Here is a 26512-nt window from a genome sequence, read left to right as displayed (position 1 = left end):
GAAAGAATGCAAAATTATGAACAATATGTCTCAGAGTACTAAGAGCAATTACAAAAGAAATGCAAAATTAGAAAATAAGGAAAAATTGGAAGGAAAAAGGAAAAAATTAAATTTAGCAATTGAAGGAGAAATTAATACAAGGCTTGATTACTTAAAAAGACTGACTACAAGGTTCGATTACATAAAAAGCCTGACTACATAAAAAATTCCTACTATATCATAGAACTTATAAAACACATTATGCGAACAATAAATTTTTAAATTGCACATCTAAGTAAAATTCCTATTGTAGAGTCGTTCCTTAATTTTTTCTATATCATACGACAAGCAAAAAACTACATTGTATGTGAAGCATGATTAATTAATGTGCATCATACAACCAACATTTCCTTGCCTAGTATGTCAGTCCTCTCACACCGTATGACAATTCCCTCAATTCCTCTTCATTGTATGGTGGGCATCATTTAGTGAAGGGTGTATGGCTGAGAGTAAAGTACATCATATGGCCCTTGCATGCTTCATCCATAGTATGACTCAAGGAAAAATTCTTGCACCACATTGTATGACTGCATCATTTGCCCCCTCTTCTCATCATACGACTTGTTCAAGTCCTACATCCAAGGCATTTACCCACTCAACATATTGTATTGCAGTCCAAGAGAGTGAAGATCCAAATCATATGACATGTTCACTTTAAGCATTCGTCCACTCATCATAACGTACGATGACATCATCTTTTTTTATCGTACAACTTGGTTGCACAAAATCCTGTTGACATCGTACGATCTGTATGACGGTTAATTCTCTTTTGGCCAAATCACATCGAAAAACAATTCATTCCCATCATATGGTAGTTTAATTCAGCCTCTATTATACAACTTCCTTCCTTGGTCGACACCATATGTTGGTTAAACACTCCAAAATCTCTATTTTTTGGCTTCTTTAGAATTGTTTTTTGCCTCTTAAAAAATCATTAAAATGATGTGTGCCATGAAGGTTTGAGTTTGCCAAGTGCCCTATACTATATATTAATGCTATAATATTATAATTAATTAATATAAATACTAATAATGTGTTCCGAGAACTTAATTAAATAGGGCACACATTTTATGCACCACAAAATATAAATATAAATATTAATATCATCCTCTACAAGTGGGGATCAGTGATCCAATTGCGGCTATCTTCTTCTATTGGTTGAAACAGAAGGGAGAGGTCCGAAGAAAAAAATGTCTTCCTAAAAAATCTACTGCATTGAATCATATCCTGACTTCAGTTCGACCGGACCCAGATTTGGCGGCTTGGCTGATGGATCTAGTAACATAGGTCTTGGGGTGGTATTCTTAGACACTCCTTCAACATGAACACTAATATTTTCCAAAAACTTTACTATCTGATTTTTTTTAAACACGATCATGAAGGCTGCAAAGAAGGGATTTTATCCTCCCTCAAATGAGGGATTGTGTCTTTAATCCTATAGGATATGGTCATAGGCTCCATTGAACCCAAAGAAGAAAGTAAAGTGGCATCTTTGGTTCAATTAAATTCTGCTCTATCATCATTATTCTCTGAAAACTGATTTCCAATTTGTGAAAGCATGTAGCTTTTAGGTATAAATGAGTCACATCCTTTGTATGAACATTCTACTTAATGCATTTTGGATTCATGAATAAAATATTATATGGTTTAAGTAATGTACTTGATCACGAATCATTGTGTAGATTCAATCATCATTTTAAGTGAATCAGTGAGGGTTAGCAACCATTCAAAGTGAACTAAGTTGACTAACCACATAATGTGAGTGGCTGATTTGAATCACCAACGATTGCCATTCTCAGCTCACTGACCACATAGTTCCCTATCATATCTATGCCTTAGGGGGATCGCCAATTATCACGAGCCCTGGTTCAAGGGTTGCAAACTGTGTTTTAGACCCCAACATTGATTGTTCTTCTCTATGGTCAAGTGTGTTACAGAGAGTTGTTTAGTAGAGTAAACTTGTGACAGCATTATATCTTAGTTGGTGATTACCTACCAGCATCTACTTTATTCTTCTGAATATGGAATTATGCAGGGGTGATCCAGAGCAATGTTGTAATGTAAGTACTATTAACAGCACCTAAAGGTATTCTTGGATGGCTGATAAACACAAAAATTTAGAACCCTGTCAGCCAATCATAAGGCGTTTGGGTGCAAGAGAACACAACTTGTTACCATTTGATGATTTCTCTCTCTGCAATTGTGACCACCTTTGTGCTGAGCAAGATCCTTGCATAGGCTTAAGATCTTGGCTTTCTCTTGCTCTCCCCATTCTGTAGTGCAGTAACACGAGGACTATGTACAGCAATTACTTCTCATGCAAGAGTGATTAGTATTGTGGCCCTTTTCAAGGACACATCTTTAAGTGGCACTGATTACATTTGCATCCACAAACAGAGAGACCTTGTTTTATCTTTCCACAGATTACATCTGCCTCTAACTAATATATTAAGCTTTGAAAAACAAGAAAGACGAAAGGCAATATAATACTCTGAGAAACAGAAAAAAGGAAAGACAGGTCACTTGGGACTTGCGTAGGAACTAATTTAATTTGTTTAGGGAAGGAAAAATTTAATTAAAACCTTGGTTTAAAGATTCTAAATTACTTGTCATGTCCCATTTTTTAGAACTAAAAGAAATAATCATTTTTTAAGTGGGCCCAATCTCTTATTTTTCAAAAGGCAACTTAAATATTATTATAGGTCCTATGTAATGTTTAAATAAGTGTTTATTCAAAATGTAATTGAAAAATATTAAATAAAAAATTTAAAATTCAAAAAATAGAGGTCCCCAAGCAGATGCCTATAAAAGAGAGGTCAAGGCTTAAAGCAAATCATTTGATTTTGTCTTTTTATTATTCCTTTCAATTTGGAGATAGGAGTACTCAAGGATGAAAACCCTCTTGGCTTTCCATGGTTGGATTGGGGGACGAAAATCCTTATCTTCATCTAAGGCAATTCGATTAAAGGATTGCACTTGGGCTTATAGATTGAATTCATTTTCAACTTGCTATAGTGTCACTACAGTTATTTAAAGTCATTTTCAGCTCGCTACAATGTCACTACAGCGATTTATTCAAGATTTCAGCTTGTGGAGGTTTTGATTGATTAATATTTGCAAGCAAATTACACACACACACACACACAAACATATATATATTCGTTGAATGGAAGTTAGATCATTTGTAGACATAATATGGGTAATGTATTGGGGTTTGTTGCTGCTGTTGCATACATTATTGTTGATTACAATGGTTGTCATAAACAAAAATCAGATCTGGGGTTTTTATGTGGTGTTTCCATGTTTTTTCTGTTTTCATTATTTATTCAGCAACTCATTATCCAATTCTATTTTCAAATTTGGTAAATTTTAGTGAATAAGAGTTTTGGTGAATGATAGTATCACTGTCCATAAGAAATCAGTCATAAAGCAGAAGTCATATTTGATATATTTGACACATAAAAATCAAATTTGCTATTTATGTTACATTTGAGGGTGTATACCAGCATTATGAGGGTTTGAATTTTCCATTTCAAAGTGTGTTTGATTGACAAGAGTTTGCAAAATTGCATTATTGCTAATTGCTAGGGTTGGCATCTACATTGGTCATTCAGTTATTGGTTTAGCCTGCACATGTTTGATACATCCCCCATTTCCTACGGATTTTTGATTGTGGACATTACATTACAATATCAATGACAATAATGGGACACAAAGAAATATAGTTGTTAGGCCATAGTGATATGTGAGTTTTTTGGAAATAAGATTGAATTAGTGAACCTAATGCCATTTAAGTTAAGATTTTCAACAGCATACCTATCATTGGTTATGAAATAGCAATTAATAGTGAATAATCTCTTAGGTTCAAGCAGCATATTTACCAGGTAGAAATGAAATCCATAGCTTAATCATTGATAGCAAAATTTATTGACATAATCTTTCAAAATCATTGCTTAGCTTAAGATAAAGCTTTAGAAAGCCCAAACCTCATAGTTGAAGCAAGTTATAGATACAAAGGAGGCAACACATACTGCTGAGACTTAACCAAAATCTTCAAATTCAGTATTCTTGAATTTGGATACTTATAATTCTCTTGCTTAGATAGAAATCTTTTTAGTGAAAACAACAATGAACATTTGAATATCGTCACATTATGAAAAAAGATTTGTGATCTCAAACAAGAAAGAAATCATCACCAGTTGAAAATAAAATATTATAGATAATATATTAATATCCATGTGTAATGTCTTAAACTGGAATATTTGATAACTTGATAAATTTTCATTGTAAATGCACAAATCCCAACACTTTCTGATCACCCAGATCCAGAGATGGATAGGGTGAGAGCATATGGTGTTTGGGACCATAGTCACAAAACTCACTGGTTACTCATAGAACCCACAAGCTAGAATGGCAGGTGAGTAACGTGCAAGAAAACTTGCCAATGAGTTTACCTCAAAAAACTCACAGTTTTCACAACAAAACTTGCCCAAATTGCTATGAAATCCTTTTATTTTAATTGCAGTTAAAAAAATCATTTTTTTGAAGCATTTCAGGCACACAACAAGCGACTTAGAGCACATGATTTGGGACACCAATCTGCAGGTTTTCATCAATATTTTTTTCTGAGTTTATGGCATGTGTTTGGCGGTGTCATTTATAATTTTTTTGGCTTGAAATCTTTTTTTTTTGGCTTTGCAAATTTAAATAACTTGCAGGCTGTGAATTCATTTTTTACAGTTTGATACCCTTTGATTCCTTTCTATGCTGAAGTCTGAAAGTGTTAAATTTTCACAATCATAATTCAAGCCTGCAAATTATTTAACTTTCATCAGCAGGAAATATCAGCATATTGAACATCGGGAGTGGTCTTTACGCTGGCATAAACCCTAGCCATACGGTTCCTGCTGTGAGTGAAAAAAATCTAAAAGAATTCTGAATATCGAACTTGGGCATTGTTAGTTGTTGTTACAAATTTTCTGGAGTAAAATAGAAAAATATTTAAGGGTTTTCATGTCATTTCTGCCCACCTAGGGTTTGTTATTGTAAAATTCTGATTTCATCAGCAGCTAGGGTTTTGATTTTCAAGTCAGAATAAACTATCAAAAATATACATTGGATTTCATTTTCAATTCTTTCATCTGAAGTTGGAAGTTAAATCAGTATTTAGCATAAATCGGATTGGGGACATTACAGTTCCAACTCTGCTGGCTCCTCCCACAATGAATTCTGTCTTCTTGAAGTTGATAGTGTTGAATGCTTGTTGTGTGGTTAAGACAGCGAAAGAAAAACTAGTAGTTTCTTCAAAGGACAAATTGCTTGGCTTGGAAGCAAGCAAATACTCTTTCTTGATAGCGAACTGTGCTGGAGGGCTCATCTACTCAGGTTTTCCTATTTTTAAGTCTTAAATGTTGCCACAAACCTTGTTGTCCTTGTTAATCTTCGACATGCTCTCACTCATATTTGCCACCACTCCTTCTAGGTCACAGTCAGCACCATCTCAAAACAAACTCAAATTATTGTACTCACCTAATTAGAAACAAAAGTAAAATCTATCAGCATTGTAGAAGATCTTGTAATATATACCCTTGGTTTTTTTTGGTATCTTCTGATTTGAGTTGTTTTGGAAATGTAAAGGGAGACACAGAAATAGGTATTGCAATAATCTTATTTGCAGCAATAAACTAACTCAAAATAACTCTTCAAATTACAATATTCAGGAATACCCACAACCAGCAATATTTTCAAAATGAATTTCAGAATTGGAACTAGAATATGTCATCAAAGTTTTTGATACCCAGATAGTAAAATCACATTAACATGATATATCGGACATACCCATTTGATTTGAATGATTACAAGTCTGGTTGGCAATTAAAACAGCAATCTGGAAGCCCTAACTTGGATGCCACTCTTTCAAATGCACTCCTTTGTCCACAAAATGAACACGCCCCTGATATCAAACCCTAGGCATCCCCTTGAGCAGAAAACACAGCCTTCAACACTGGACATCTAGCCTCCAATCTCCTGTGTCCCTTCTCTGCTTGTACAACGAGCTTGTGGAATAGTACAACTGGTTAGAGAATGAAAACTATCAAATTTAAACACTCCAATCTGCTCCGAATCTGCTTCAATTATTTTCTGTCAAATGACGAAGCAAATCTGAACACAAACTGAAATCTTTCCAATAAATGAATGAATGAGGGAATTTTATGACATCCACAAGACCTAGTGGTCTAAGGGACCAAAAGGCTCAACATTAACACATTATCAGATTTCTTTCTCTGTCTACCCTTTTTTAATGAATCTTGACCAAGAAGCTTGCTAATTTGTGAAACCTTGTCTCCTCAAAGAACTCGTTTAGACTTTCCACCTTCAAAGTATCTTCAAACTGCTTATGGATATCCTCATATGCTGCACAATTTATGATGAAGTGCCACTCGGTTTCAACTTTCAACCATGTCTTTCATACAAAAGACACAAGTTCTTTCCTCTTACTTTTCTTTGGGGGTAGTCCATCTACCTATTGCACATCTAAGGTGATGAGAGCCAGTCCTCAACTGTGCTATCAAAATCTTAGCTTTCCTCTTTATTGGAGCCCTCAAATAGACTTTTTCATCATTCTTCCACGTGGGGTTGAATTCTTTGACATAATGTGCTTTTTTGTTTTTCTGCCATTCTGTTTTGTCCACATGGCAGTTTTGAACTTTTCTAACACCACCTTTTTTATTTCAATGTTAGTGTTGGGACATTCATGCCAATTAATGTCCCACTTGGTCATCCATTTGTTGTTTTGTTTCCTCCAAGTATTCTTCCTACAGTCTAGCTCCTCTTCAACAACCATTTTGGGCTAGAGGTGCTTATCTGTGCTTTCAACCTTTTTAAAGTAACTTAGCAAATGAATTATTGCTGATACTTCAACAAACCATCATCAAACCATAATAATAAGTTACTTTAAAAATAAAAATAAAAATATTCAGACAAAAATTTAAACCATCATCAATAAAGTTGATATAATAATGGCCGATTGGCCAAATAAAAAAAATATTCGAGCCATGAAAAGAAATCCTTCAGTTCACAGGTTCACATAAAAAATTTAGTTTTACCATTAGAATTTTTGCTTTAACTTCCTCTCTCTTTATTGCACTCTTTTAAGTAAAAAATTATTTATTTTTGGGATTTTATTTTCATGCTATAGGTCAAATGGTTAGTCGTTTATTACTAAAAAGCATGACTCTTTCCAAACAACTCTGACATCGCAGGTAACAGAGGACTTAGCAAAGATTTCTGAAGATTATGTCTTTGTGATTCCACCTTATTTTGCACTCATTCTTAAGGCATTTGCAGTGCTTGAGGGTATTGGATTAAAGGCAGATCCAAATTATGCAATCATAAATGATTGTTATCCTTACTTATCCAAGCGACTTATGACAGATGACAGGTAAGCAATGATCTTTACTGTATTCCTGAATATTTTAACATAGAGAATTCAATTCATAATTCATAACATTTATTTGTATATACATTTAATGCTATTATTCTGCAAAAGCTTAATTATTAAGTAGAAAGACCATCGATAAATTGCAACAAAATGTATTAAAGCATTGATATTTCAGACCATACTTTGTAGTTATGTCTGTTTAACACTATGATTCAGTGAAATTTTAATTATTAAGTAGAAATTTCCGGACAAATTGCAAAAAATAAGATTAAAGCGTTGATCAAATATGGACCACAAAGTATGGTCCAAAATGTTTGCCACATCAATGTTCTAGTCCTTTTTGTTGCAATTTATCTGGAAGTCTTTTTGCTTAATAATTAACGATTATGGAAACTTGATTTCTCTAACCTTAATTATTATTCATCTTCCAGTCCTAGGACTCGTGCTGCTCTTAAGTATTTCTTGTATGGAGAAAGTGATCGGCTTGAGGTTAAAAGGGTTGAGGATATCATGAACGGGTTTGCAACATTCCAAAAATTGACTTCAGCACCTGCAACTACTGGTAAATCACAAAGAGTACCATCTCCTATTGATCCAGCTGCAAAAGAATTTATTTCCCTTCTTTTTGCACCTCACGGAAGTTTTCTTCAAGAGCTGCTACTCAAAGAGGTACTTTTTATTACCCATTACATTTTTATCATAAATGGAAATGAATAGGAAATTAAAGATACTTTATTTCGTTGGAACTGGCAATTATTTTATGGATCAAGAATTATACAATTATTGGAGGGAATTCTTAATAAAACTACTTAGAGACAAACCTCTATGCATCTGGATACACTTATATTTTGTTTGGGTATCAAAATATATTATTTATTGAGCCCCTTGCAATGCATTGAGTGCTGAGAGGCTGGCTAACTACTTGTTATGACACAAAGAAATGAGACTCGGCTAGACTTGGCAAGTCCTGAGCCCGGTGACCCTTGGTGAGTCCTAGGGGCTCGGAATCAGACTCAAACTCGGCCGAGTCTGGGAGAGACTCACCGGACTCGTTGAGTGTAATGTCCCCTACCCAAAGGTTACTTGTTTCCCAATAGTTTCATATATCATTTAATATCATTATGTCTTAAATTAGGTTATTGAGATTAGAAGTATATATAATACAATAAATAATTAATTAAATTTAGGGCTTGCCCTCACTTCTTCCCTAACCCTACGGAAGATGGTGGAATTACCGTGCTAGGGTGCTTGGAAATAGTCTACGAGTGGGCTCCCTCAAGGTTTCTTAGGAACATATGTTTGTGCCCATCTCAGGACTCTCCCTCAAGGCTTCAGAAATATATGTCCCTACCCATCTTAGAATTTACCCATCTAGTGACCAAATTACTCCACCTTTCCCTACACAAATCCCCTATCCCTACGTAGGCATTAGCGGAAGACTAATGACTGGGCTATATATATAATAGTCTTTCATGTACTATGAATGTATATGAAATTAAGTATGACTGTCATACATATTGCAGTCTATATTAATATTACTACTAAATTCTGCATAAGAGCATTATCAGGCTTCATATATTAAGCATACATACTCAGCATATCCCCATGCATACTACCAAGAACAAAGATGTTACTTCCTGTAACTTAATAACAGATCTGATCTGATCTGATCGATGGTCCTCTCCCTAGATTCTTTGATTCCCTTCCTTTATATCTTTCAATGTGAGGGAGAGGTCATACTTCTTCATCATGTATGCCGTTGGCCAAGAGACACACCCTTTCATCATTAGCACCCTTTGAAAGAGTGCAATTCTTCATTATTTCTACCCTTTGAAAGGGACAAACTTTCACAATCAGGTCTGCACTTCTTGTTTAAATCAGATCTGCACTTATGATTCCCAAATTATCCCCCCTTAAAATGATTTTTCTTCTCCCTTTTATACCTCATATCTGGGGGACTCACAACTTATCATTTCATGCCTTTTGTCCATTCATCAACTTTAATCAAATTTTAATTATATTCTTTTATATTTTAATTTATTTTTTATTTTTTATTCTTTTTTATTTAAATTTTATTATTATTATTTTTAATTAAATTATATTTCAAATTGGGGACATTACATTGAGTCCGAGCAAGTCTCTTCGGGTACCAGAAACTAGTTGGACCAGTCCACATAGCCCCTCTATTTCTACTATTCTAAGGTCTTTGTAGAAGGCAGAAACTTACTGCCAGATCTATATTCATACGTCACATGCTCCCTCCACTAAACTCCACTCCCTTAGAATAGTACGGCCAAACAACTTTAGCCCCCAGTCAAGATTCTAGCAACTATAAGAGGTGGGCTGATTAATTTACAGATTAATAAAGGACCTTCTATTCCCACCCAGCTTCCTCGAACTTTAGCCCCCCACGCCCCCCCCCATTATAGTTATAATTCTATGGTTCTAAAGGCCCCCCTACAATTCCCCCTACCATAAACTATTTTTAGGGGCTATGGGGGGCTCCCTACTATTTTATAGAAATCTCGGCATTAATGAATTGATGGCAGTATTCTAGCAGGTTAATTAATCCAAGGTAGATGCAAGTGCATTAGTGAGCTGATGGCATTATTGGCAACTATAATTGTTACTCTAGCAGGCCCGTTACAAATAGTAGGGCCTTAAAATAGTAGAGGGGAGGGCTAGCCCCCTGCCCCCTACCCCCTACTATTGAAAGGGAAAGGGTAAGGGCCCCCTAGAATTCTATGGGTGCCCCTTGTAATAGTAGGGCAGTTCCCACCTAACCCTAGGTGGGGGGTTAAGTTATGAGTGCATTAATGAACTGATGCCCCCCTACTATTCTAAAGGCAGGCTGATTAATAAGGAACTATTGCTTCCTTATTCACTTTCCGGATCTGCAACCTTTGTCTTTTAGACCTCAGCTGCTGTTGTTATTTTTGGGATCTGGGCGCAAGTTGGTGGGTGGGAGGAGATGGCGGTTGATCACTCCATCCACAGCAGGGGATGGGACAAGAAGGGATGAGCAGCAATGATCGAATACAAATTCTATTGAACACTCATGGAAAACACTCACCTGATGACTTATTATAGCGTATTCTAGCAAGCAACATTAATGAAGTGATTAATCTTCCATTACTCTAGCAATTAATTAATCTGGGGCAGGCCCAGGTGGGAAGCAATAGTGTAGGGTGGGAGGAAGATAAAGCGGTGAGGGTTGGATCCGATCCAAGCGTATCAAGTGGAATAACTATTCATTCACCTCCCTTCAGTGGGTGGAATGGATATCTACCCATTCATCAATCCCGGATACATAAATAATAATTGGTGTTTCGTTGCGTCCAACCCTTAATACGTATGTAATAGATTGTCCGACCATCCCATCCCCTGTATCTCCCAAACGACGACATCTCATGGGGAGCAGTTTCCCTTTACCCAGAGTCTCCAGTTGTAGATACAATTGTGATTCGTTATCCAAATCCACTCCAAGATTCAAAGCGACTGGATTTGACATAGATAGAAGTAGAGTAAGCAGAGGCAAGTGCACAGTGCCTCTAAAATTATATGGGAGTGAAGTCAGAGGAAGAACTATAGTTGCGTAGAGTCGGATATGGGAGCAACATGTTGTCCTCATTTTTGTTTCCAAAAATGAAGGACCACTACGGTGAAATTTTTATGAAAAAATGAAAATTTTTACTCTATGGCACGCTTCTTGAGGCAGAATTTCGACTAATCCTTGGACTGGCTTAATCCTCAGTCCATTCTCGAACTACGTTTCGAATTTCATCCAATTTTGGGTTCGTTTGCTATGCCTTTCCTTCAATTTCGGGTTTTAAAACCCCGACTGCAGGTGGAGAATTTTCTTCAAACTACAAGTTTTAATGATATTCATTGTTTTGGTCTTTGTAGGGGAATTTTTGACCAATTACATGTGCACTTTTATTTCAAATATGTCACTTGTAATTTATTTTAAGTTTCCCCTTTGATGTTTTTATCTTTTTATTGTTTTTTGGTCATTTTTAGTTAAAATAGGGATTTTTTGGCTCAACTACAAGTAAACTTGCAGTTTGGTCAAAAAACCCCTACTTTAATGGTTTTCACATGTAATAGGGATTTTAAATCCCCATTACATATGTGTGCAAGTGTTTCTAACTTGTTGTAGGGATTTTATTTCCCTTTTACAAGTATTTTAAACTTGCAGTTTGCTCCAAAAAACCTGATTTTGCCTTGCAAGTGCATTTTTGATTTTTTTTAAACTTGTCATTTGTCCAAAAAATCCTGATTTTGGCTTGGTAAGTGAAAAAGTGAATTTTTAAACTTGCCATTTGTCTTAAAAAACCCGATTTTGGCATGTAAGTGGAAAAAGTGAAAATAAAACTTGTTATTTTCTCTCTAAAACCCGATTTGCTTCATTTTGGGCAATTCGAACTTGTCATGTGTCTTCTAAAACCCGATTTGCATGGAAAATGGATTTGTTGAAGATGTCAAAGCGATTTTTTGGGGAGATTTGCTGGAGATGCAAGGCGTTTAGGATTCTATCCTATTCTCATGCTTTCACAAACACATTTTTCGCCATTTAGAGTTTATTGTTGCTGGTTTTTGGTGCCAAATCAGCAAAACGTGGTTCTTTTAATCCACTTTTTGGGCGTTTTTAATCCACTCTCCTAAATTGTTTTGCCTTTTCCTACCTAGGCGTGGAGGGTGAGAGGATTTTCGAACCATTTAATGATGCCGTTGGAGTTTATAATGGTGGCCACGTTTTTCACATGATTCCCTTTGGCAACGTTTTCAACATTTGGCATCATTGCTTCTTCTTCCTCCTTAGGCGTTTTGCTCTAATAAACTTGGATGCACACTCTCATTGGCATTTTGGTCCTCCAAGTTTGAGATTGCTGCTACATTTATCAGTTTGGGGCATTTTTACAAAAAACATGATAAGGGTTTGACATTCCGGATTGCTCCTTTTTACCAGTTTTGCTTCTTCATTCCAAGAATTGTTGCATTATTGGAGAAGCATTTTGCATTTTTAAGAAAGGTATGTTCTCTTTCCTTTCTTTCCTTCATTTTATTATTTTCTTGTTTTCTTTATTTTTCGTTTTTAGTTGCATTTTTGGCATGTGTTGTTCTTCCCCCAAAAAATTGGTTTTTGTGAAAGAAATCTTCCCCTTGATATGCAATTGTTGAATTGCATTGTTCTTCCCAAAATTCCCTCTTAACTTGTATTCGGGATTTTTAATCTCGATTACAAGTTCGCTGGAAATTTTTGTTCTTCCCCTACGATTAAGGAACTTAATCATTTTTGGTTAAAATTCTAAGTTGAAAAGTGTGAAATACCCCTCCCTTGCAAATTCGGGTTTTAAAAACCGGATTACATGTTGAAGAGTTCTTCCCATTTTCATGAAAATGACTTTCCCGGATATTCTCATTTCTATCCATTCATGTTCCCCATATCCGTACTTTCCATTTCCATCATTTCCCGCAAGTCAAAATCTCATTTTTCGTCCATTTCTCCATTTTTGAATTTAGAAGTGTACTTGTATTCAGGTTTTAAAACCCCAATTGCATGTATGTCCTTTCCAACTTGTATACTTGCGAAAATTCTCCCAAGATCCGAAATTGGTCAAAGTCAAGATTTTCCCATTTCTACATATCTCCCCTCTTCCTCTCACGAAACCGTGAAATTCAGAAATCAAAGTTTTACCCATTTGAAGAAGGAAGAATGATATTTGCAGCTGACTATGATGTTGCCTTAACTCTTTTAAGTCTTCATCACAGCATTCCAGGTTCACAATCAATGTCAGATTTGCCGGCATTTCCAACTCCAAAGAAAATGAAATACAAATATGACAAATACCAGAATGAGGTTGCACCTTCCCAGGTTTCTTCTCCTTTGGATCGCATCAGGGACACGAAAATAGGGCACGTTGATATGGTAGAATTCATCAACATGGTAGAAGATCCAGAGGATAACAACTTGCAGCGGCTGTTGGATAGCCATATCCATCATGCATCTTCTTTCCCAGTGGCTGCCCTAGAACCTGAGTTCGTTCTTGCATGCGCCCATCACTTTGATAAGGAATTAAGAGTCATCAAAAATGATGATGGTGAAGCTATAATTCGCCTTGATGCGGATACAATCGAGAAGGTTTTCAAAATACCTCCTGCACCTGTTTATATGGAAATCACCAAAGAAAGTGCAAAGTATTATGTGAAAAGGGAAAAAGATTGCAAGCGACACATCAATAGGTGGATCCAAGAGCCACGTCCTTCCTTCTCAAGATGGGCAAAGTTGTACCGTTGTGATTTCAAGTGGGAGATAGGAGACACCATCACTCTTCTCAGCAGGATGATGGGCCTTGAGCACTCCAATGTCTTTGAGCCATGGATGTATCAATTCATTATGTTCATATGGCAGTCGCATCACATTTCATGGGGTGAAACCATCAGCGATGCCTTGTGCGAACAACTTGCAGCAGTTCCTACCACTATGACCTTCTTCATGAATTCTTATTTGGTATATTTAGTAGCGTCACTTAGACACTTTCCAGGTCTTTCTCCCAAGGGTGATTGCTCACTTATACTAGTTTGGGAATATTATGACCAGTTGCCATTGAAACCTAGCAGACTGCATTTCAGAAGAGTCCAAGATGCATTCTTCGGATATTTCATGTGTCAGTTTGACATGGATCTCAGGAACAAAAGAGTATCAGATAAGGCATGGGTCAAGGTGTCTGAGTATGGGTGTTTGTTCCTGCAATTTCCCACCTTCACCTATATGAGGATTGGATGCTATGATGGTTAGCCATACATGCTTCCAAGATACCCAACCGATAAGATAATTCTTATGGAGTTGGGAAGACAGATCATGGCTGTTCATACTTTTCAGTTTGCTAGACACAAGTTTGGAATGAGGATCTCTATCACAAACCCATTGAAAATTGGTCGATACTCCCTTGTCACATCTGTGAAGGCTAAGGCCATGGAGGCTGAATTGCAAGAAATCAAGCTTAAGAGGTTCAAACCTAGGGCTGATTTTGATTATAGAGGTATGAAGGAGAAGATCAAGAAATCCTTTGTGCATGTTCATCGCATTGAAGACATCTGGGTAGATCTCCACACGGAAGCCGAAGTTCTGAAGATGGATTACTGTAGGCTCATTGTTGAGAAAATTGTTGACTTGAACTTGGCGGATATCCCACAAGGGATGATCGATGCCGGACATATACTTGATCCTGAATACACTTCACGAAGGGTTGAGGAAGCTCCACTTCCTTTGATCCAATGGTCACACAAGGAGTGCGTCTCCATCCTTGACAGATTTTAGCCTATCTTGGCCAACACTAACGCATGGCTGAAAGGTAATGCTGTTAGACTTATCAAAATCAAGGTTGGTAAAGAAGATGATTCTACAGGGCCTGTTGGACGGAAGTTTGAGATTCAGATTGATAACAAGGAGGGTGCTTCATCTTCGGGCACAAGGATCAAGTTACGAGTTAGTCATGCAGTAGTGCTTCCTCCTGAGGAGACGACTACTCGTGGGAAGGAGAAATCACGGTTCCATGTTCGGGTGATCGATCTGGATAATCTAGAAGAGGGCCACCAATCTGACGATGCGCCTAAGTCTCCAGTTTCAGACTCGCCTCACGAGGTCATTCCTCCAGTTTCCATTGAGACGCCTCTTTCTCCTCCTGATTTGCTCATAGATGAGTCTCCATAGAATGTAGTTCCCATTTCAGCATACGAGCCTTCTCCTGATCGACAACGAGAAAGTGTGTTGAAAGTTCCTGAAGATAATCCCACTTGCATTCAGTTATCAGAAATTGATACTTCCACTTCTGGTTTTGAAGAATTCATGAGGCAATCTTCATGTCCATTGGCAACTGAGCAAACCGTGGTCGCTATTCAAACAAATATTCCTCCCAGGGTGACCACGGTAATTCAAACAGAAACTGCTTCTCCTTTACCTACGGCTGCTACTGGAAGTGAGTTGATGACTTTGCCTCCATGGTTTAGTTCTTTCAGCCCAAAAAGGAAGAAGCAAGAGATCTCACCTGATGTCTTTGACTACCAGTAACTCAAACAGTCTAGATCCAAAGTTGCTAAGAAGGCAAAGGCTATCTCTAGGGTAACTGTTGATAGCAACAAGATGAAAGTAGCTGAAATTGTGGAACCTATTGCAGATAAACCACTTGATGAAATGTCAGTTGCTGATTATAAGGTTACAAGGGTAGAATTGGGCAAGCAAACACATGAGGTCATTAAACATGATGCTCAGTTTTTTGTTGCTTCACTAGTGCAAAGGTGTGACGATCTTCTTGCGAAGAAAGACAAGCTAGAAGAAGAAAACCGACAGCTTATGGCAGCCATTCATAAAATCACAAAACCTACTGTTGAAGGGAGTAACTCCATAGGTTCTTCTGGTTCCCAAGAATCGATTCGTGGAGTGGAAAGGGCTGCTCAGAAAGTACAAGCATTGGATTCCTGGGTTGATCAGCTTCATGATCAATGTGTACAAGTGGTAAAAGACATTTTTCAAATAATGTCTAAGTTGGAAACCATTGAGGAGAAACTGGATCAGACTTCTAACACTTTCAAAAAGAATTTGAAAAGTGTTGAGAAAAGTCTGGCAATCTGGCATACCATGCCCCAACAATAGCTGAGTATTTTGTAGGAGCACACCATCATCTCTTCCAGGGTCATGTACTTGGAATTTGAGGAACTCATGGAAAACAAGACCCTTGTTCTTAAATCCCTCATTGAGGAGATTAGTGATGCAAGGAGATTCCGGGATGAAGTTTATCAAGGTATTGTCTCACAATGTGAAAGGGCCTCTTGCAATGTAGTAAGTCAGGATGGAGAGCTGATTCCAGAAGAAGAGGTTCTTGCTGATTTACAGATGAGGATTCATAATGAATGGAGGAGCGAACAATTCTCGGCAGCTTCAATTCAAGCATTGATGAAACACCAAGCCTTTTTGCATGAGATCTAGTCTATCCTGGATAAAGACAATTCCGTGCTCCTCCGCTGTCACGACACTATTGTGAAGACTATGGTTGTTGCTAAGAACACCCATGAACCGAATCCCGAGGAACTACAAGCGAGCATTCGGAAATTTCAAAGATTCGTGTCTTCACAAAATGCAACTTAAGTGTTTTTCAACACTTAGTTGAATTTTCCCTCTTTTATAATCTTTAGTTGTAATTTTGTTTTGACATGTTACATGTAAAAGTAATTTTTGTGAAATTCAAGTTACACATTACTTGCACTTTTGTAATTACATGCAATGCAACTACAAGTTGTGTTCGATTAGGACTGTAGTTGGAATAAGTCTTTGTTAGTTAGAGTAACTCTTAGTTAGTTAATGAAGTCTTAGTTATTTATTGAATGAGTCTTGGTGGTTGAGAGAATCTCTCAAGTTAGTTAGGATCCTCCCACCTTTTTCTCAAGGCTCCACCTCTATAAATACTTGAGAAGTCCATTGTAAATATATCTTTTGGAAAGCAAGCAAAAACTCTGCCAAATTTACAGCAAGAAGTCTTTGAGCTTATGTATGTGGATTGAAAGTTTTTGAAGAATAATAAAGAAGGATTACTCAAGTTTTGAGTCTTTGAGCTACATGTTTGAGTTTGAATCTTTTTATTTCTTCTATGCAAAGTGTTTCTAAAGGAGCTTAGTCCAATCTGATTTGAAGTCTTTGAGCTGCAAGTAGAGAAGATTAATTAAAATAGGAAACTCTCTTGAAGGAGCAGCAAGTCTTTGAGCTTGCGTCTATTATTGAGGAAAATCACTGTTTGATAAGAAATAGCAGCAAGTCTTTGAGCTTGCATTAGTTTTTGTCTTTGTGTTAAAAGAATAAATCATTTCAGCCTTTGAGCTATTGTCTTTTATTCGTTGTAAAATTTAGTATAGCAAACGGTAGATAGGACTTCCAATAGTCAAGTCTTTGAGCTTGGTATTGCTGTCCTGTCCCGAAGGAAGTGACGGAAGTCTTTGCGCTTTCGGGAAACTTCATTTCCTTTCTTTTATTTCATTTAAAAGTGGTTACTGCTGTTATTCAATCGCTATCCTTTTATGTGAAGAGAAAAGGATATTGTCTTTCTTGGAAAAAAAGAAGAAAGATTGCTGTCCCATCCCATTTTATTTTCCAAGTTGTAGTTAGATAGGGGGAGCCTTCCCTTGATTAGGAGAGTTTTTACTCGTGTGTTGTGGTTGAAACCACAATTTTGTATATTTCCCCAAGTGTACAAAATTTTCAACCAACACAACAGAGCAAGCATCATATCCATTAGCTAATCGGTATCCAGATCCAAGTCCATGCAGTTGATGGAGTCTTGGAAGCAAATACAGAGCCCATGGGAGAGGTCGAGGCAAAGGAAGTTTCACCTGTTGACCATTTGTTGATTCAGTTTAAGTTGATCCATTGCAAAGCATAGATCCATTGGATTAAGGTTACCCCGTAGTGTATTTATTTCCAGTTGAGCCCCGGGTGGGTGGGGGGGGGGCAAGAAGATATAGTTTCTTTGTTATAGATTCTGTTGCATCAATTAAATATTAATTATTGCCCACCCCCTCGGGAGGCAGGTGGTAGTGGCCCCTAAAATTCTATGGTAGTTGGTAGATTAGCTGTTTAGTTGGCTGAATCGAATACCCACCCATTCACTCCACTTACCAAATAGGAAGGAAGGGCCCTCTCTCCTCCCATCCCGGGTCACAATAATCTACTCGATAGTTGGTGGCTGGGAGGAGATGGATCGGGGTGGGTGGGTTGTTAATATGTAGATAACAAATGGATTCATTCCTTATTGACGTATTAAGACCCGCATCTCCTCTTGTTTTCTTGGAACCCCTTAATTCTGTTTATTGGTTATTAGCTTTCGTTCGGGGAACCAAGACCAATAGTCCAGAACTCCCCGACTACAACCAGAAATCTGATTGATATCTGTACTCGAAACTCAGTCATTTGTCCCTATCGGGTCAATTTCCATAGCTGTATGGCTGCCTGGTTAGCCTTCATTCATTCTTGGTTATCGGTGCCCTCCATATCCGGTCATTTTGGTTGGGTTGGGCCTCTCCCATCTTTAAAGTGTTTGGGGCCCTCGTCGTTATTAGCCCCATGCCTCACTGAATCTGGAATCAAGAAGATTAGTGACCGTGTGTTGTCCTGTCTCCTAGACCTAGCCAAATCTCCTGTTATTCCTAGCTTCATACGAAGTCCGGCTCATGGCTTCATTTCCTTCTCCAACTTCAAACCTCCGAAGACCTCCCTCCCTCCTAATAGTATTTGTTAGCTCCAATGCCCATCCTCCAGAAGTCCCAGCTTTCATTCCGCTCCATTCCCATCTCTCCCTAATATAGCTGCTTGAATCCGAAATCAAGACCAATGATTAGTGGCTGAAGTCCCTCCCCTTCTGTTATTGATTAGTGCATTCCAAAGAAGTTCCGACATGGAGAGAAAGCCGCTGCCCGCCTGCAATTTAGGCTCGACTCCAGTTTCCGGGAAGAAAGACCAATGATAAGTATCTATAGCTTGAATCTGCTTCTCCTCTCAAGAAAGCTCTTGTTTCCGTCATGACAAGCTCAATGGGAACCTTGGGCGAAGAATATTAGTTGCAGAATGGAGAAGGGCCTCCTTGCCCCACTGGAATAGAGGGCCTCAATTCGATAGTGTCTAATCTTCCTCGAATTGGAAGAGATGTCGGGCGGGGTAATGTATAAAAATCGAGTAGGGATGCTGCAAGTTTAGATGCTGCTGCGAATTGGAACTATAACTGTGAGCTACGCTCTCCAATGGGTTCTAGGAAGGAACAAAACCAAGGGCCGCAATCTCTGTGTCTGTCTATGCACAAGGAGCCTATAGAATCAATAGAGCGGCCGGTTTTTTTGCAATAACTATTTTTCTCTTTTCCCATAGAATAGTAGGGGCCCCTTCAACAATGGATCAACCTCACCGGGGATTGTATAATTGACTAGCTCTGGATCAATGGGATCCCTAGGATTTGGAACCTAGCGAACGAGGGCTGTGGATACGTACATCTTGGGCACTGAATCAACACCTGGAACCAGATCAATAGGCTATGTCTCAACATTTGGAACGGATTCTTCCACCCGATCAAATGCAATTGTGGGTACCTTTGACCATATAATTAGGGTCTTGTGCTGCTTTTTAGACTCGATCAACTTAAAACTGCCTCTTCCTCTCCTACTACTACTTATATTTGCGAAGGGCCTCCCATCCACAATGTAACTTATTGGAGGGGGGGGCTCTGTATGAAATATGCATAAGCGCGTGTGATGGTAAAACACCATACAATTTGCAGAGTTTCGATGTGGAAAAGGCAAAAATCACTCCATCCCCTTTCTTTACTAGTATCATCTTAATATCATCGGAGGGTGGGTCCCTAGTTGTTTCGAGGGGTTACTGCTTCATCAACGGTACTCCACTTCCTATGCCACCTATACCTATGCTTACTGTGCTTTAGTTAACTCTTCCTTTGCTTATGGGTAAACCACTGCATGCAGAGTGCTACTTCAATTGCTTCAATAGGTGTTGCTTTTTTTGATGATGGTGGATCAATGGGTCCTTTTTCAGATGCTTTCACTTGGTCAACTGAAACATATGGATCAATAGGTGGCTAGTTCTTCTCTTTTTCGTGATTGGTTCAAAGTCGACCGAGTCTATTGCAATATATGCTGCTTCTTTTACTCGGAACACTGAATCCACCCCTAGCTACGCTTGCCTTTGCTTCTTCCTTTGCCTATGATGCTTCAATGGTTTCTAGTTCCACATCCCCTACGCCTACCCCTACCCCACTACTATCTAAAGGGCTAGGGTAAGGGCCCGACCGAGCGAGCTACCTCCAACCTCTAGCAGGCGAATGCCATGGCAAGGGGGCCCCTGAAAGATCTTAACTGGCCGAGTCCTGGAGATCGCTGAGTAGAACTTTTGCCCTCTCAAAACAAACTATAGGCCAATTAGCCCCTACTATTCTATGGTTAGTTGGGGCATGTTACATATAGAATTGAGAAGATAGAGAAAGATCCAAATAATCTTATAACCCTACAATAATAGAATAAGCCGAGTAAGTTGGGTAGGGTCTATAATCATTGTTTGTTAGGCCCCTTCAACGATTAGGGTAGGGGTAGGGGTAGGGGAATAAGAACTGTTGGCACAGGATCATGCATAGCAATCTGGAATAATTAAGAATTCTAAAGGGAGATCGATGATCAACAATCTATATCCTAACACCTTTTAACCTCAGGGTGGGGATTAAGATTCTATACGTAATAGGTAGTTGGGCACCTTCAACTATATACCTCCCGGGGGCACCGGCAAGTACCTTTGGGTGGGCCTATGCCCCCCACCCAACTACAACTATTCTAGGGGGCGGTGGGGGCAAGGGGTGGAAAGTAAGCGGAGGAGAGTCGTTGGGTGGGCCCCTACTATCTATCTATAGTTGACTTGCCGTTGATCCCTACTATTCTAAAGGGCTGGCAAGTTTATCCATAGAAAACTATAGAAAGGGGAGGGACACTCATTCAAGCAAGAGGTAGATTAGTTGTGGGCATGTTATGTATAAAATGCCTTTAGAATAGTAGGGCTATCGGAACAACCGAACGTTAGTTTCCCACCCACTAGCCTGCCCACCCCCTACCCCTACCAATAGAGCCCATCCAACTTGGTCGGGGTGGGTGGGAGATATAGCTAATAAACCCTACCTTTTGATATTAATATATTAATGAAAAAGAAAGAGTTTTCTAGGTCGTTTTGTCACGTCCAAACCTCCACAAGTCCTAAAGCAACTCTCATATGTTTTCCCTCATCAATCTCTCGGGAGCACACAACTACTACCTTGCCTACCTTGAAAACAATATAATCGTATTACAAGTATAGGCTTTGCTCTCCCACCAATGGATTGAGAATTGTTCAACGTTTGATGTTGGGAGGGGGAATGAAATAGTAAATTCCCACTTCGACTCGGGAATAAAGGTATTAAAAATGATTATTTCGTGAATGAAATGGGGGTCTATTAGGTCTAGTATGATTAAGCGCACCCCGAAGATAAAATTGGGGAACGGGTTAATCCTTATAATATATATATATATATATATATAGGAGATTGACCTTCGCCCACAATAGTCATTCATTCGCTTTCCTTAACGGTTTGCTCCATCATGTGGGGGTATAGGAGGAGATAGATTGATCGAGAATCTCACAACCGATATTTGGTAAGGAACGGAGAGTAGGTGACACCTTCGCTCGCTTAGAAAGCGTTAGCTTCCAGGTCGGGTGTGTTAGGTTGGCTAGCAAGAGAAAGAAAGGCTTGCCCGAACAACATTGAATGAAGGTTGCGAATCACTTGAATTTTATTCATTCTCGTTGTTTGCTTGTGTGTTGGTTTGATCTCCATCGATTCAGCAGCTAGAGGTAGACACCTCCTATATATTAGCTCATACAATAATGATCAATCAACACAAAGGCCATCATCAATCCCACCAATTACAACATGCAATTGGGATAAACCCAATATATTTGAGTCGGATCAGGAATCACTTCTTACTAGAGGGTCCCGTTGTGACGTTTTCACACATTGCCCCATTGCAAATGGGGACCCCCTACTTTTTAGGCCCTCACGGTCTCTTGGCTTTTGTTTTTGGGGTCTTTTCGTAGTAGTGTCTCCAGTCTCTTTGCTTTGCAAGTGTTTGGAGGTCATATTGATTATGTCTGCTTTTCGTTTGAGCAAATTTGGTTAAGTCTAGGACTCGTTTTGTTAATTTTAGGGTTTCTGCCTTCAGCCTTAGATTTTAGGGGTTTCTTTTAGGGTTTTGGAAAAACTAAACTTAGAACTGGAATCAGGACCCTTCAAGGAACCTCCCAGTAAAATTTGAGCGAATTCTAAGCACTTACTATTTTTTGTAAGTTTCATTGCCTCCTGGATTGGTCTAATTTTGCCAAAAATCAAACTTACTATTTTTAGTAAGTGCTTTCCTGACCTATTTTGTCCAAACCCTAACATTTTGAAACACTTACTATTTGGGAAAATCTATTTTGGTAGGTTCATCCCTGAAGACGCTGAAGACTGAATGTTCCTAAAGATCATTTCTAAATCCGGAAGAGTCTGAAGGCAAACAAGTTGGATCAAAAGATGGTTAAGTTTGGAACTCTTATTCCAGAAGAGGAAAGCATGTAAAATCATCCAAGTTTGGAAATTCACATCAATCCACCAATGTCATCCTGATCCGAAAATGGCCTGAAATTTGACTAAGTCTGAAAATTTGAAAGATCTTCCAAAATCCAGAATTTGCATTATGATTCCAAGGGACCTGAAACCACTCTCAAACATCCTGACAATATATATGAAATATAACTTAAAGTATAAGATACTTAAATGTTATATTTCATATATATCCTGATGAAGAGAATGAGGAAAAATCATGAAAATCCTTCCCCAAGTCAATTCAACGCCCAACTTTGGCCAAGGGCGCCAAACAAAGGAGTCCATGGAGAACATGGAGAATGTGAAAATCCTTGCCTAGGTGGTTTTAGCGCCCATACTTCACCAAGAGCGCCAAAGTGAAGTTGACATGGAGAGCATGGAAAATTGTGAATTCCACCACTTAGTGAAAATTCTGCCCTACTCCAAGGGAGGGCGCCAAAATGGAGGTCTCATGGAGGATTCACAATTTAATGAATTCCTCCTCCATAGTGAAATTCCACCCAAGGCATGGTGAAGGCGCCAAAACAAGGAAGTGATGGAAGATTCCAAACAAAGTGTGAATTCCTCTGCACATGGAAATAGCACCCTAGACTAATGGAAAGTGCCAAAATGGAGGTCTCATGGAGGATTCACAATTTTATGAATTCCTCCTCCACTGTGAATTTCCGCCCAAACACTCAATTGGGCGCCAAAATGGAGGTCTCATGGAGGATTCACAATTTAATGAATTCCTCCTCCACAGTGAAATTCCGCCCAAACACTCAGCAAGGCGCCAAAATGGAGGGGTCATGAAGGATTCAATATTCAACGAAATTCCTTGCCTTCAGTGAAATTCCGCCCAATGCATGGTGAAGGCGCCAAAACAAGGAAGTGATGGAAGATTCCAAACAAAGTGTGAATTCCTCTGCACATGGAAATAGCGCCCTAGACTAATGGAAAGCGCCAAATTGAGGGGTGCTTGGAGGCACGGAAAATTATCAGATTCCAAGACATGGTGAATTCCATGCTTAAGCTTGAAAAAAGAGAAATTGTCTAAGGCATGAAAATCCAAGGATCAAGGAATGGAATGAAGAAGCAGGAAATCCCCTCGTGAAATTTTTATAAAAATCTATTTTTTAGACACCAAATCTTGTTCGAATTTCAATTTTTTTGCAGATTCTGAAGTGTGAGAGAATTCTCTCTTGGACCCGGATCCTAAATTTTAGGAAAATTCCTAAAAAATAGGAAATGTGGCAAACTGGTCAAAAAGCTCCCTACGGATGTGATGAATTCAAAGAGCACAAAAAAATTCCTTCCTCGAGAAAGAATTACGCCCAAGAAGAAGAAATTCCAAGGAAGTGAAAAAACTTGACTAAGTGATGGAAATTCCTTCCTTCAGGACAGGATTCTAGGGAAGTGAAAAAACTTGACTAAGTGATGGAAATTCCTTCCTTCGGAATAGAATTCCAAGAAAGGTGAAAAATTGACTGAGTGTCTGAAATTTCTTCCTTCAAGACATAGTTCTTGGAAATCATGAAAAATGGCTAAGGCATGAAGAATTTCCTTCCTCAGGGGTAAGGAGCAAATTTCTTTCCAAAGGAGAATTCCTTCACAACATGAATTCCACGTCGGGATGAATTGAAGGTAAAAAAAAAATTTCTAAGGCAAGGAAGAAATCAAGGATGAATTGAACAAGAAATTTCCCCACCAGGAAAAAATTTGAAAAATCCATTCTCGGACATCAAGAATCATCCGAATTTGAAAATGATGGTAGACTTGGAGTCCTGAGGGAATTTTCTCTCTCCTGGACCGTGGAACCCTAATTTGGAAAGTTCCTAAAAAATAGGAGATGGTGGAAAATCATTAAAAATCTCCTCCAGAGCAAGGAAAGCTCAAGAAACTTCAAGAAAATTCTTCATGGATCAAATTCTTCTCTCTTGAAGTTTTCCCTCTCCAAGGTTTTCTCGCCAAGTGGCAGCCGAGTCAATGCACGCTGAATTTATGAAGCATCTCTTTGCATGCAACCGTCACATTTATGGAGTTATGGCAGATTCCTTCTGCATGCAGCCGTCACATTTAGGAGATGATGGTGCATTTATGGCATCATGGGCGTTTTTTGCATGAGGGTACATTCATTGCATAGTGGGCACTTTTTGAATGTAATGGTTAATTAATGCTTTATGGGTGCCATTTTTGGCAAGATTGTAATTAATTGTATATGGGCTTAATGGGTGTTAAATGCTGATTCCCACCTTGTTGCATCTTGAGTGGAGAATCTTTTAGGGAAAACCCTAATTAGGGTTTGCATGTAGCCAAGGCCAGAAGCCTATATAAAGGGGTGACCCCCTCATTTGTAAAGGGAGGAGAGATTATTATCTAAGATTGTTGCATCAGGATTGTTGAAGCAGCCAAATTAATACATTGTTCGATTTTGATGGTGTATTCATGTTCTATTTTAGCAATCTGCATGGTCTTGCTCTCTTCAATTAGATTAGATTTGCTTACATGTTGTTAGGAGAACCGGATTTGATAGGAGTACTTGTTGCAGAATCTGAGCTTATACTTTTGGTGTGCAGCTAATTGTTGTATACCGTGCAAAGTTAGCCTGAGCCTTTTTTTATGTGTGTATGCTTAACTTCGATCATCAGTGAAGATTGTTTGATCCGATGGTCCATATTGGTGATCTGAAAAACCTCTACACACCCTTTGAAGATTGCACCGCCTTCGTGTAGTTGTGCTCTGCTGGTGAAGCGAAGCTTGTGAAGCGAAACATGGTTTGATTTTGCATGAGTAATCCCATCTCCTGTTCTTAGGATTAGATTAGATTTAGCATAGTTCCCTCTACCCTACTCTCATTTACTTTCTGCATAATTCAAAAATAAAAAAATCTAAAACTAGAGCTTTTATTGCAAATCATCCATATAGAAATCCTTGAGCTTGCACGAGTTTATCATCTTCTTCAATTGAACACATGTAAGGCCCCTTGGGTTAACAACAAACCCATCAAACAATTGAGTCACATCCACGCACTGAAGGAACCTTGGAATTAGCCGTTTGAACTTTATGCAATCTTAGCATATGGACTAATTTTGATCAAGAGAGGGTAAGGTGACCGTTGATGACTTTATTCAATGTTCGACATTGTCAAAAAAAACACGTCAACAGGTCCCTTTCATAATCGCTACTACGAAGGCACTGGTCAATACCGTTTCACGTATACAGGAGGAAGGGATTGCTCTGAGAAACTTGAATGCTCACTCCTCAATCACAAATCTATGGTTTTACGAGGAGTGGATTCCTTAGGGATTACGCATTCAGAGAACCACACCTTTGACCAGGAGCCATCTAGCCTGAGATTGGATAATCAATATGGGTGAGAAGGGTGGACTCCCCAAATGTTCATAACGTGCGCTATGATCAAGACCTTCCAGCCAAGTCCCATTGATTGATCATAACGATATCGTGGAAATGCTGCACAAACCCAGATATACAGGAATGAAAAGAAGATCACCTTGAGACTAAACCAGATCGAACCCGAGATCTTCCTTAATATGGGAATCTCTTGGAAAGAGCAATGTAAGGGAGGCCCTATCAATTCTATGGCATTCCGGTTACCTTTGAGAAATGGTAGAATGGGTGGGAGGCAATAAACTCCCTTTATTTGACCAGAAGGAAGTACCTAGCTCTTGCCCCTACACCATCGGTGAAGGATGGCCGAGAAAGAGAAGGAAGTAACCTGGTAGTTAGTCTCATTAAGGATATGACTATCTCTTGGTGGGAGGCAAGACAATTGTTTTAGGGAGTGCCTGGTGGAGGAAGTTAGGATGGCCAACCCACAAAG

The 26512-nt window shown here is 38.6% G+C and overlaps 1 protein-coding gene across 1 annotated transcript in view; it reads left to right on the top strand.

The window, feature by feature from the left end:
- The window catches only part of LOC131077798 (uncharacterized), a 217145-nt gene that overhangs the window by 156559 nt on the left and 34074 nt on the right, over positions 1–26512 (top strand). Inside the window, exons 7-8 of the mRNA XM_058015350.2 lie at positions 7302–7480; positions 7912–8149. Coding sequence (XP_057871333.2) covers positions 7302–7480; positions 7912–8149 — 417 coding nt within the window. The remainder of the gene's footprint in view (positions 1–7301; positions 7481–7911; positions 8150–26512) is intronic.

This window comes from Cryptomeria japonica, chromosome 10 (assembly GCF_030272615.1).
Source record: "Cryptomeria japonica chromosome 10, Sugi_1.0, whole genome shotgun sequence".
In the NCBI taxonomy this organism is placed as follows: Eukaryota; Viridiplantae; Streptophyta; class Pinopsida; order Cupressales; family Cupressaceae; genus Cryptomeria; species Cryptomeria japonica.
This window is presented reverse-complemented; position numbering and strand designations above follow the sequence as displayed.